Consider the following 14,367-nt stretch of genomic DNA (forward strand, 5'->3'; position numbering starts at 1 on the left):
ATATCAGTAAAACTAAGAGAGGCTGTGCTTAAGATTCTGACAGTCCATGAAAGGTTTTTGTTTCAGGTGTTAGGGGGGGGTATGTAGTTGTTGGGTTTTTATTTCCAGGTGACACATATCGCATGTGGTTTCACACGAGAAAGTCATCTTGGAGTTGTTACCTGCAGCAGGAGCCTCTCGTCGCCGATGACTGCGGCTGTGTTCCAGTCGATGATCTCGGAGAAAGGCAGCTCCCAGCCGTTACTCAGCATCACAGGCACACATGCAGCCTATAAAAAAAACACACACACAGAAAGAGAGGGACACTTTTTTAGGATCCTTTACAATAAAAATCACAGCAACAGCTAAACCATACAAGTTTTGCAATGTATTGATCCTGTTAATCAAAGCTAATAGTAATATGCCGCTCTTGAGTAAATGAGTAGATTGCATTAAAGCGGATCAATCTGTTTTTCAGCAATCCGTTGTTGTAGTGCCTAAAATCCCCCATTTGGCAAAAAATCACACCAAAGAATGAGTCTTTGGTGTGATTTACACAGAAACACTAGTGAGGCTTGTAGCAGCCAAGTGGGGATGTGATAACACATGCAGAATCAGAGCTGATATTGTGTTCTACTCATGCCTTCATAGATGCCGGCTTTATCAGAATACAGACTTGATGCTGCCTCCGAGCAGATCGTTCTTAAAAAGATGTGAACCATGAGAAAAAAGAAGCTGCATAAAAATTGGAATATACCAGATTTAATTATCACTTTGATAGCCGTTTTCACATTTGCACTCAGGAAAATAGCTAGACCATCTCAGGAAGGACTGCTCCTGAAACTCCGGTTAAAGTCAGAGTGAAAAATGTGTCTGTTTGCGTTCACACATACAGCTCCTCCGAACTGCAAATATCCTGTGTGAAAGCCCCTCTAGGTGTCTTAACATGAGATACATTTGCGGTTGAACTCTTTTGATTTTATTCAACACATTTCCAATTTACAAAAATGTAATATCATGCCAGTAAATAGAAATGGCAATATTACTTAATGCAATTAAAGCTGCCTAACTTAAATTTTGGCCACTTGGGGGCAGCAGACAAAATGATGAACATAACACAAGACAATATTATCACCTTGTAATGTTGATATTCTTCATTATTAATGCACCATTACACATCAAGGGAACAATTACCAACAAGTTTGTATTCTGAGGTGTTGTGTGTTTTTTGGTCACTTCTTGAAATGTCTTCCAATATTTGATTTGATTTCAGTCTCTTTTCTTTCGGGAAATATCAGATCGAAATGACAGAAAATATTAAAGCTACAAGTTTCAAAACCAAAACAGTTTGCTTAAAGATGCTAAAAGGCTCAGTGGAGGTGTGGGGAACCGCAGATTCTTTTTCCAACATTTTGAGGGACCCCTTTCACATGACACAGAGTGATTTAACCCACTGTTAAAACATAAACATAAACACTTCTTGCTCGGATAATAGTTCAAAAAAACTTTAGATGAAACATAGTTCAAAACAACTCAATCTTTGAGATCAGATAAAAGAAATAAGGTTGAACTAACAATCTCGATAAGCAGGCAGGCGGCTTAGAGTCTCAGATAGCGAGGGTTTCAGTAAAATGATTACTGAGATGAATATGAAGCAAAAAAAAAATAAATGCAATCGTTTGTTGGAGAAAAGATCAGAAAGAGTCTGATATTTTGAAGTAAAAATAGAAGTTGAAAGAAGATGAGTAAGCAGCAGCCTGGTTTTTCTGTACTCCAGAAAACATTTATTAACTCTCTGCTGGAACACAAGAGCTCCAAAATGCACAAAAAATAATATATGAAAACACGAGTAATTGTTCTGATGCTGTTTGATTTCTTTAAAGCGTTCTTATCGTTAATGAGCCTTTTGAAATCAAAAGAAAACAAACAACAGTGTGTCACGTTTGATTGTTATCACGTCCACTTAAAAAGTGAACATGCTCACTTTGATGTCATTTGTTGTTTTTTTTAACTAATGCACCTGTCGACACTTGGATATTAAAAAATGACTTTGAAGGTTAAATTGTGGAAACAGATGAGAAAGAGAGGAGCGTCAAATAAATCAAAAGAAGAAGAAAGTGGATAAATAGATGTTTAAAAAAGGATGAGACGAGAGGAGGTGAATGTGACCTTTGGCAGAGGAGTGGCAGGAGGATGGAGGGATGAGAGGAGAGGTAGAGGGAACAGCTGCTGTGTGTGTCTGTGTGTGTGTGTGTGTGTGTGTGTGTGTGTGTCTGTGTGTGTGTCTGTGTCTGTGTCTGTGTGTGTGTGTGTGTGTGTGTGTGTGTGTGTGTGTGTGTGTGTGTGTGTGTGTGTGTGTGTGTGTGTGTGTGTGTGTGGTGGGAGTTTGATGTAATGACGGCCCTGTCACTCCCGGGTCATAAAGGTGTCGGCTAAACCAGAGCCGGCCTGCGGGCTCTGCTGCTGTCTCCTCCACACACACACACACACACACACACACACACACACACACACACACACACACAATCCAATGGTAAGAGACACATAAACAACCCCAGGGCGAACGCACACACATTTGAACACACATGCGCAGAGATGACCTCTGTTATAAATCGCTTTCTCATGCAAAGACAGAACTCTCGCTCTGTCTTCACGTAGACGAGTCGATGGAGGGAGTACGTTTTCAAATCGAGAAGGGGGGGAGGGGAGCAGGAGAGAAGGCCATATTTGCCTCCTGACTGAAGTGCGTTGTCATGTGTGTCTGTGTGTGTGTGTGTGTGTGTGTGTGTGTGTGTGTGTGTGTGGCAGCTGATGGCGAGATAAGCCCACTTATGTGGGAGCACTCTGTGGAAGGCGGCGTGCGGTAAGGAGAGGTAAAGGACGGTGCGGTAGTGATGCAGAGTGCGGTGCAGTTGACGAGATGGATGAATGGGCGGAGGAAGAAGAGCGAGTACATTTCAAGAGGTTTGAGTAAAGTGGAGGGAAATGAAGATGCATTATTACCGCAGATGGATGGAAGTACTTCACAGGTTGTTACGCTCACACTGAACGGTGGAGTGTTACAGTACCTTACCGTTAAACTCCCATCCACACCTAACCTTAACAGTGCATTCATTTAAAGCACACACAATAAATTTGCCCCTCCATACACCATTATGTCTGCCAGTCCACAAGACAGATAATTCCTCTATATTTTCCTTCAGTGGTTTTAATTTTAATGAAGGAATACGAGATGCTAAGCAGGGTAACGAGAGCGAGCGCTGTCAAATGAGGCCACACTCTGAAAAGCTGACTAAGCTAGTTAGCTTGTTAGCTTGGCTGCTCTGTCTTTTTTGTACAATGTTATGATTATTTGAGAAAGATGGAAGGAAAGTTCTAAACTTTATATTTGTGTTTAAGTCATATGGAAATAAGCAATTAGAACAATGGCAGGGAAAAGTTGTGTTTCCCCCCGTAAATGTGTTTTTAATTTCAAACACAATCTAAAGTCTTCTCAAATATTTGCTTTGTTTCCTTCAAATCATTCTGCAATTCACACCAAGTCATCGAGAGATTTAGCAGCTCAGGTGCGTAATGATTACCTGGCTGTGACACAAATTAAAACAGTTTAAAGGCATGACCAAACCAAGGTCTGGTTTGTTTTTTTAATTAATTACACGATTAGTGTGAAACTTAAAGTGGGGATGATTTAGTGAACCTTTAATGCTGGAGGCTGCACCATGAAAACAAATGCTAAGTGGGAGGGCTGTGAGCAAGATGGCTGGTAGGTATGAATTTACAGCACATGCAGCTCGTGCTCATTATGGAACCTGTGTGTGTGTGTGTGTGTGTGTGTGTTGCTTGTTTACCTGCAGAGCCTCGAGGAAGCGAAAGGAGCCCAGTCTTCTGCCGCGGGGCACCAAACAGAAGGTAGAGTTGTGGAGCATCTCCTTGTAGTCGTACCTGCAGAGACACAACAAACAACACAGGCGTGATGAGTTCACTGACTTAACACGATATTTACAGCGACGAGCTTTGAACGCTTTTTGTGTGTAATCACAAGGAAGACATGAAACACATCCACCATCACTGTTACTTGCTGCCGATGCCATCCGATAAATAAAGTTAAGAAGATCGTAAGACAAAGACTTAAAATGTGTCCACTGTGTGTCGCTCATGATTTAAAGGATACTTCAGGTTTATTACAAGAATCACACCTACACTGTACAAGGAAGGTAACATGGGGCAAGTAGCACAACCTGTCTGACAGGCTGTAAATGATACACCTCCATTGAAGGTAAAACTGAAAGTAAGCACACCCACAATGTCATGAACTTTGCCTCAGTGTATTATAAAACTGTGCTTACAATCAAAGGTAAGAAATAATGTTCAAAACCCAGAAAATATTTTCATATTTGATATTTTGCTTCTGCTTCTTTTCCTCGTCCTCCTCGCCCTCCTCCTCACCCCTTTTGCACACCTCCTCGGTTCTCTTCTCTCTCCTCTATCTCTAAAAAACAGGAGGCCGATGCTCCCTCCCTCATCCACCCAGTGTCTTCTCCCCCCCCCTCCCTCTATCTCTGTCCACTGAGGTGTGTCTTATTGCTCTCCAAACAGGGTGATCAACCCTGCCAGGGGTAATGAGCTGAGAGTGACACCTGCTTCCACCACACAGCTGGCTCTGTGTGTGTGTGTGTGTGTGTGTGTGTGTGTATGCACCAGTTTGTGTGTTTCCATTTGATGTATGCTGCTTTTCTGTGTTTTGACAGTTTGTGTGTGAACTAAATAACTTAAGCATACATGTGTATATACTGTTGTAGGTTACATACAGTAGATGGATAAAGGGATTGTCTTATTTATTTTCTTATTTATATACATTGCATAAATGTTTTCCCGAGTCACTGAATGGCTGTATCTGAGGTTTTTTTTTTTTGGTTTTTTTTACCATTGTTGAGCTTCTCCTCCATCTTTCTGCGGTCTTGTATTTTCTTCTATCTCAATCTTTCCTCACATTCAGACGCAGTTATGTCGCCCTGCATGAATTATTCCTCCAAAACATACACGCAGAGCCTCACCAGGACGTTATCACGTGAGCTATTCATGCAGCGGCTGTGTTCTGAAATCTGCACATTCTTTTTTGTTTTACCAATTTTCCCTTACAAAATCATATATATTCTACACCTCATGTCTCTGTACTGCCAACACTTACAGCGTCTAATAAATGATTTTCTTATGTCAGATTTTTTTTATAATGCTAACACCACCAATGATTTTTTTTCTTTTCCTATGTGTGAAAAATATGGAAATAATGAGCCCTGAGGGTTGTTCAGGTCTGGGGTTAAGAGACTGCTGCAGCAGAAAATCATTTCTCAGTTAGTCGTCGTCTTTACAAGGTGAAGGTTACAGGACAGTCACACACACACACACACACACACACACACACACACACACACACACACACACACACACACACACACACACACTCTCTCTACATGCACACTGTGCTCTGTGATGATGCCGCTGATGTTCTGTAGCTTGTACACATGTGTGACAGCGATTGCTGAGGCTGCCTTCTGTTTGCGCCTGTGAATATGGACCGAGCTGACAGGGCAAAGCTTGAAGCCAACGCACGCACGCACGCACGCACACACGCACGCACGCACGCACGCACGCACGCACGCACGCACTTGATGGTGATTGCTGATGTTGCTGCCTTGTCTCTTCCTCAGCAGAGCTCTAATGAAGTGCGGGGACATGGCAGCCTGTGATAAAAAAAAAAAAAAATTCCGCCCTCATTCACACCTACATGCATAACGTTCTGTGCAGCAGTTAACACAATTATCATGCACACACACACACGCACACACACATATATACTCAGACACACACCGACAGACTTGCAGACACACACGTGGCGCGAACAGGCGACAGCTGCACGCCCTCACATTGACGTTCCGTCACCTGCCGATGGAGACGAGGAAGCTATCTTAGCCCATATTTCCACACCAGCTGTCTGCCTGGACGTTGCCTGTTTGTGCAAGTGTGTGTTCGCATGTGTGTGTGCATGTGCATAACAGCCAACAAAACAGGCCGACATCTGATTGCAGTGAATATCAATGTGTGTCGCAACAGCCCTGTAAAATGTTTTATCTAACCGCTCTTCCATGTGTGTGTCAGATCTGTCTTTAATACATTCTGGTTGACCTAATCTGTCTGAAGAAAAACTTTTCAACTCCATTTTTCATGTTTTATAACCAGTAAGGCTCTCAAGCAAGTTGCAGGGGCACAAGATGTCCTTTTGGCTACTTCCACCTGAAAAAGCGCCAGAACAATCTTTCCCATGTCACATTTGATGATAAGCTTCCCCGCTGTGTACGTCCACCTTCACATTCCTTCCTCCTGCCTTCATTTTCCTCTAATACCTCCTCTCCCTCTCTTGCTGGTTTGGAGTTCACACAGTTCAGAGGCCATAGTCATCATTTTCTTCTTCTCTTCCTTTTCATTTCCTTTTTTTTTGTCTTCGGTTTTGTCTAACAAAAGCTCTCTCTGCTGTGATGTACCTGTGACCTTGAGCTGTTGGAGCGAAACCACAGTCGAGTTGCGAGCCTTCAGGCTGTGCTTGTGTGTGTATGTGCGTTCTGCTGTTGTGTGCATCTCTCCATAATATGAATGTGCGCATGTGTGAAGCAGATAACACAATGAAAGCAGGGTGAGAAAAAGTGATTTGTGTGACAAATGTGAATAGATTTTTAAAATGGAAGGGCTCATGTGTGTCACATTGGGTGGGTAAAAAAGAAGAAAGATTTGAGATCAACATTATTTGTGCCCTAAAGAAAGCATAAGAAGTCATTGAAGGAACACCTCGTCTCAATTATAGATAAGTTACTGTACATAGCCCTCGTTATGGCCCTTAGGCAAGGCAAGGCAAGTTTATTTATGTCGCACATTTCAACAACAAGGCGTGTTCAAAGTGCTTCACACAACATCAAAAGCATCATGACAGAGGAAAGAAGAGAAACATTAAAATAGAAAATTCAAAAATCACTGAAATTATTAAATCTGGAAATATGTTCAAATAAAAATAATTACAATTAAATTAATTAAAAAATAAAAATAAAAATAAAAATAAAAATAAAAATAAAAATAAAAATAAAAATAAAAATAAGGAAATTAAAAGAGTTAAAAAAAAATCATAATTACAGTGCAGAGTAAAAGTTTTAAATCTTATTGAAGCTGTTTAGTTAAAGGCAGCTGTAAACAGGTGCGTCTTCAACCTGGATTCAGCAGACCTGCAGTTTTCTGGGAGTTTGTTCCAGATATAAAGAGCATAGAAGCTGAACGCTGCTTCTCCATGTTTGGTTCTGACTCTGGGGACAAAGAGAGCAGACCTGTCCCAGACGACCTGAGCGGTCTGGATGGTTCGCAGTTAATAGAAGAAAAACGTCTGCACTGTAAGAAAGCAGGAACACAAAACCTTAGTCGATGGGCAGCTAGAGCCAATCATAGCTAGTTTTCTTCAAGTTACCGTCTGCTTGAAATACACTTTAAATGGTTACTGCTTATTCCTTTTTTGAAGTAAACATCTAGGAGGTGTCTTAAATATGCACCTTCATTATGAGGTCACACTAACAGACTGAGGTTAAAGATGCTGTTTCAAGGCTAAAGGTTAGCATCCCCGCTAGGTGCACATGCAAGCAGTTGAAGATTTAGGCCTAACGTGCATCAACTTTCATTTTGACATGATTAACAAACTCCACATCCAGAGTTTTTAAATTTTGTTTATATACTCACAGTTTAATGAAGCGTACACGATAGAAATTGAAGAGGAGGGCTAAAGGAGTTAATCCTTATTACCAATGAATGAAATGTTGGGTAACACACGGTACAGATGTTGTATGTACAACAACCACAACCCAACATAATTCTGCAAGCTAATGATATTCTTAGCCGAATGATTGAATGATTCAGTGTTTGGTTTCTTCTTAAGCTAGCAGGCTATTAAGCATGCTAACATTTTTAGCTTGAAGTAAAACAGACAAAACTACCTCAACTTTGTAAGCTATTTTGTTGAGTAAATGTAATTTGTTACACCAGATTAGAGGTCCCATAGGTGTGCGCTTGGCGGGCTGCCGCCTGGTCTTTCTGGGCGCCATGCGGACAACCCAGCAGGCGCCTGAACGTGGAGCTTCAGGGTGATGACAATATAAAACCACAAGCAGCCTGGAGTGTCTTCCAGGCAGCCGAGAGAAAGAGATCCAATTTACTGCTTATTGAGACTGTTGTTACATTAGCCTCCTGGACCTCTCTGCTGTCTCCCTCTGCTTCTCTTTCACTCATGTCTTTTGTGCACATGTGTGTGTGTGTGTGTCTGCAGGAGTGTGTGGATGAATGGGTGTCCTGGGGGGTCTGGTGATGACTGTAACAAAATCCAGGGGAGTGTTTTGTTGTACTGTATTGTAGTGGAGTCTTTTTTGTGTGCATGATGAGGTTATATAACTCAAAGGAACACCTCAGATTAAAAATTCATGTTTAAAAAAAGAAGCTCTGACCTCCTCTCACCTTGTTTTTGTGTACATGAGAATAAACCCTTCTAAAATGCAGTTATTGCATGTCAAAGATTAAACAAGTTATTAATCACTGGGGATGTCATCCCACAGATTTGCTCATTTGTCGCGTAAATTACTCCCGAACAGACTAAGGACAGACTCCAGCTGTAATTAAACAGGAGTCTCGAACTCCTCATAAACACAAGTTGAGTAAGTCGAAGCATATTGTTGTGTTTGTTCCCGGGGGAGTGCGACAGATGTGCAGGCTAAGTGAGTTTGTGGGTAAAAAGGGGGCATCCTCATTGACTGTGGTAGAGTGTGTGTGTGTGTGTGTGTGTGTGTCTGTGTGTGTGTGTGTGTGTGTGTGTGTGTGTGTGTGTGTGTGTGTGTGTGTGTGTGTGTGTGTGTGTGTGTGTGTGTGTGTGTGTGTGTGTGTTTGGGTTGGGGGGGTTTGAATCCACATATGTTTCTGCTACTGTGTTTGAAGATGATAATGTGAGCACACATGCGTATAGTGACAGATACAAGCTTGAGAGGAGAATCAGTAGTGTGTGACTGGAGTGTGTGTGTGTGTGTGTGTGTGTGTGTGTGTGTGTGTGTGTACATGTGACCCCTGTAACTTTCACTCTTTGTTCCTATTCCCCCTGAAGCCATGTTGAAAAATAACATGTCAGCATCTGTATGCGTGCATCCAGATGTGTCCCTGTACATTTCTTCCTCCTCCTCCTGTACACTCTGAAACTAATTCATTAGCCTAATTAGCACTCATTAGCCAGCTTATGCTAGTTCCAATTAGCAGTCTAGCATGGAATGACCCAGAGGTCTGCCTGGCCAAACAAACAGGTTTTTTGTGGTCAAACCCATGACGACCCAGAGGTCTGTCCACGCGGCGAGGCAAATGTGATTACACCCACTTACAGTATACTGTAAAGAGTTTCCCCTGACCTGCCCACAAACTATCACAGTACTTTATCTCTCAGAGGAGATCTCAATATATAAAACACAGCTGCATGTGAAAAAATGATGTAATGATGGCCGGTTTGACAAGTCCTGTCCATATTTGAGAGCAGAAAGCAGAGCAGAAGCAGAAAGTGGCACCAGTAGACTGGTTAAAAAGCCCACCAAGAACAACGTTGCCAATACTAGTGGTGCTATGTTAAGGTCCATTGTAACATGACTGTATAACTAAAATACTTGCTCACCTGACAGTGCTTTTATTTTGTAGAAATTTTGCTTGTTGACATGGATCTACGTATTACGTGTAAAGTTATGAAAGGCCATAACAACGCTGAGTTTTCAAAAAAGAATACAAGACCAAGCAGATAACTCAATGGCTGGAAAATGAAGCAAACAAGGATGAACCCAAAAAATGCAGTTCCTGAAATGGCCACTTGAGGCTGACTCCATAAGAGAGTCATTCTCCATACAGCCCCATATAAAAATATGTTACTTTACTGCAGAAATAAACACGCATTTAGCATGGTAAAAAAAATAATTTCTTGAATTTAAAAGCATATTTTACCATTCATGAAATATTTACAGTCGTTATACTTATTTAAACCACTCATTTTAACCTCTATTAATCCTTATGTTTATGTTCCATAAAGGACTTCGAGGCTTTAGTAGACTGATCGTTCCACAGGCTCGTAAGTCGTTTAATTGAGTAACGGATCTTGTCCTCTTAGGAATCCATAATATATTCCAAACAATCCCTTATGGTACCAATAAAAAAACAAAAAACAATAAATGAAATGATAACAACCAACACACAAAACACGCTGCTTCAAAACATAATCCAAAAACCAAAGAGCAAACTGAAATTGGCTCTTTCTTTTCTTATAAAGGGTACTGTCTTTGTTTAGGACAAATAACAAAACATCAGGAATAACAATAGAACTTTTCGAAAATGCATTCATAGGTCAAAATACAACACCACCAAAAAGATGATTAAAGAAGTCACTGCAAGCCGACCACTGGAAAGCAATCAAAAAGGCTCAAACATTTAATCAATGAAGCAAACACAGCCAGATGTACTGCATCCTCAGACATTATTAACATGTGTTATGCAGATGACACTGCGTTATAAATGGACAGCTGTGATCCTGGCTGGTGCAGCAAACAGAGCAAACAGGGGGGGCTGATTTGGGATCTGACTGCGTCGACCACATCCTAATTTGACTCTACGTCATCTGTCCCGAGTGAAAATAAGCGTTCCTGCACATTTTCATCATTCAAAGTGTGAAACAATTAGCAACAACAATTGGCAAGCTCATTGAGTAACCACACGGATCCTCGGGGATGGTAAGTAAATAAGTGTTGATGCAAGTCTGTGAAGTTGTGACTCGGATGGTGAACGTTCAGAATCACAAGCAGCCTGTGCGGTTCTCTGCATAAATGAGTTGGGAAGAGGAAGTCAACAAGTGTTCACCAGAGACACCTCTGAGAGCTTTTCTGATTCCAGGTGTGAACTCGGAAAGTCCTTCTTGACTTGGATTTCGACAGAACACAGATTTATCTGTGAATATAGATCTGAACAAGGACTTTATATGACAGGTCTTTCTGCCCCATCAACAACTATTTCTTGAGGGGAATGGCTGACTGATAGGTCCATGGATATATATCTGTAATTCTCTCTCTCTCTCTCTAGCTCTTATTCACTCTTACCCTGTGTGAATACAGAGACTGTCTTGTCAAAAAAAAATCCCTGAAACAATTCTCAATCAGTAAGTCAGGTTTTATTTATAAACCTTCAAATCATGACAAAAGTCATCTTATCAAACATTAAATAAAGATCAGGCCTAGGCCGTAATATTAGTTTTATTATCCAAGACTCAGTATTAATCCACCATATGCAAGGACTTGGCAACAAAGGGAAACATTTTTGTAAACAGGCAGAAACCCCTGAGCAGAACCAGACTCTTTAGTGGAGAGCCAAAAAAGTTTGGAACAAAATGACTCAAAAATGTATTTGTATCGGACATTGTTCAGTCAAGTGGGGCCATTGTCCAACACAAATCACAGAATGGCAACACACACAGTGCCCCTCCCAGTCATCAGAACGGGAAGAATCGATTTCAGGATTTTCAGGACAAAATTATATTGGAATGCATCGATTCATATATTTAGTTTTTTTTACACAGCCCCATTTCTGACACATTTCATCATTTATGCTTATATACCTTATGTTTGTCAATGTATCTTAATGTTACATTCTTCATTTATGTGACTCTATTCGCCTGACGACTCACCAAGCAAAATGTAGTTGTATACCTTTATTAAAATTATTAAAACGAGGCGTCTAAACGTCTTATGTCTACAGAAACAAATTAACAAGGGACAGAACAGACACAGAGAGAAGACTCAAACGTCTGCCCGTTCTGTGCTGGTGATGTGTAGCCCTTACAGCTGATGTGTATTAATTCTCTTCATACTGCCAATAAAATGAACCGTCAAGCTTGTCCAGTTTTGCCTGGAAAGTCCCACAAACTCACTGCTGCAGCTTAAATTGAAAAAAGAAACCAGGTTTCAGGAATTTTTCTAAGATGTCACGCTTGTATGCATGGCTGTACTGGATCCATATTACTATTCAAATGAGATCCTGGCAGTGAGTATCGCTGCAGGTGGTGGGTGTGAGCCACATAAGCCAGTATAAAAAAAAACATGGGCGCACACACTCGTAAAGATACGGCTCATATACATGCAGAATCACACTTGCACAAACTTCTGAATCCGTTCAAGTCAGCAGCCTGTACAGCCCCTCCAGCTACACATCCAACCCCATCCCACACACACACACACACACACACACACACACACACACACACACGTGAGCCTGAATATTTTACAAATACCCCGATAACAAGAAGTCTTCCTGCCGCGATACTAATTCACTATGACGGCTTTATCCTTGCAATCTTTTCAATTTGTCCTCTCGGATTTTTTCCAGTGCCAACAGATGGAGGCAATTTTTCAGATACATTTAGTGTCTGTGCTGTAGTCAGTGTCCCCAACTGCACACACACACACAAATACACACACGGACTGAAGTCTCTATGGGGTGGAAGAGGGGTCAATCTCAAACTAGGTGGCACCTATTCCACCCACGTTTCTGGGAATATTTGGCGAGATTTGTTTTTACAGGCAGAGAGATGACTGCAACAATCACACTTCCCTCCTGCAGACTTGCATGCAGAGTCTCACACACACACACACACACACACACACACACACACACACACACACACACACACACACACACACACACACACACACACACACACACACACACACACACACACACACACACACACACACACACACACACACACACACACACACACACACACACACACACACACACACACACTCTCCGTCAGTGATTGGCGCCTCGCTGTGTGATCTTGCAGATGAGGGGTCCAGACTCGATGGATGTTCACTGGAGACCAGCTGTGTCTCGCTCTGCACTTCCAGATGGCCCTCGGGGGCGCAACACTGTGCGTGCTGGTGTGTGTGTTCGTGTGCATGTGTGTGATAGTGTGTGTGTGTCCATATGTGTGAGACAGTTTCAGATTTAGACATGTCAGCACATGCTCGGCAGCGGCCTCTTTTTGAACACAGACACATTTTGTCATCAGAGCCACTGAAACGAGGCGCACAGAGGAGGCCGGAGTTACCCCTCAACGAGATGTCCTTTCATCTGACACGCATACACACACACAGGCACACGCACGCACACAAACACATGCACGCACGAGCATGAACACACACACACACTGTAAAAGAGTGAGAGAGAAAAGGAATGCGTAAATTCGTCCATCCACATTTTACGGTTGCTTCAGGCTCCTTCATGACAAATCACCCCCGAAATCTTAAAGAATCTAAATACCTCACACAAACACACACATACACACACAAACACACACACACATTCAGACACTCTCACCCCTGCGTCCTCGTAAATATGCAGACACTGCAAACCCCACTAACCCTCTTATTCCGAAAGCTGCACAGACCATTATCGGGGTCCCATCTGCCGGCCAGGAGCAGTCTGACTCTCCTCCAATAGCTGAGAAGAAACTTAATCATGCCTAATTTGTTGTTTGCAAACACAAACTAATGTATTCACTCTGAAGAACCCTCTAAATCAGAATATAAACCCCGGGTCCTGAAGCCACCCGAGTCCCCAAAAATGAACACCGCCAATCAGAGAATGCTAGAAATCTCAACCCGAGCAGTGGTGCACCTGTGTACCAGTTATCGGACGACTGGGTGGATGGATTTAAGATAAACAGTCATTAGACAGGATTTATCTTTTAAATGTAGGAATTTAGAGAAGTTGGCTTCTTTTTAACTGAGATCTACTTCAAACGCCACAGCCCCCTACACACATACACGAGCGCTGCCGGATCACAACTAGGAAGCAGTTTATAGGGGCTTTCACACATGCAGAAAACTCCTGAAGAACTCCTGATATTTGCAGGAGGAGCCGTATGTGTGAATGCAACAGCCACATTTTCCACTCTGAGTTTCTCCTGCAAGACCCCTAGTATTTATTCCGCAGCAAGTCAGAGTGAGCTGATGTGAGAACGCAGCAGGATATTATCTGGAGAATTCACCATGAGCGAGTGGGAGGGGGGGAGTGCCGATTATATCCTGCGACTGCTGCACGGTGCATAGACTGTATCCGCTCTTTTGCCATTCTCATTACGGCATGGTATGGCGGCCTCTCTTGCTTTCTACCCCACTTCTACTAGACCCCCCCGCCCTCCATCTGAAAGGGATAGTGCAAGTGTGAACAGCCAGGTCAGGAGACTTTCAGCAGCAGTCCTCTGTGAAAATGGCTATAATTAAGCTAATCTTTTGC

The 14,367-nt window shown here is 42.2% G+C and overlaps 1 protein-coding gene across 1 annotated transcript in view; it reads right to left on the reverse strand.

The window, feature by feature from the left end:
• Nucleotides 1–14,367, reverse strand: part of ext1b (exostosin glycosyltransferase 1b) — a 128,060-nt gene that overhangs the window by 34,157 nt on the left and 79,536 nt on the right. Inside the window, exons 2-3 of the mRNA XM_065948155.1 lie at nucleotides 3,828–3,921; nucleotides 162–269 (exon numbers count right to left, since the gene is read on the reverse strand). Coding sequence (XP_065804227.1) covers nucleotides 162–269; nucleotides 3,828–3,921 — 202 coding nt within the window. The remainder of the gene's footprint in view (nucleotides 1–161; nucleotides 270–3,827; nucleotides 3,922–14,367) is intronic.

This window comes from Labrus bergylta, chromosome 19 (assembly GCF_963930695.1).
Source record: "Labrus bergylta chromosome 19, fLabBer1.1, whole genome shotgun sequence".
In the NCBI taxonomy this organism is placed as follows: domain Eukaryota; kingdom Metazoa; phylum Chordata; class Actinopteri; order Labriformes; family Labridae; genus Labrus; species Labrus bergylta.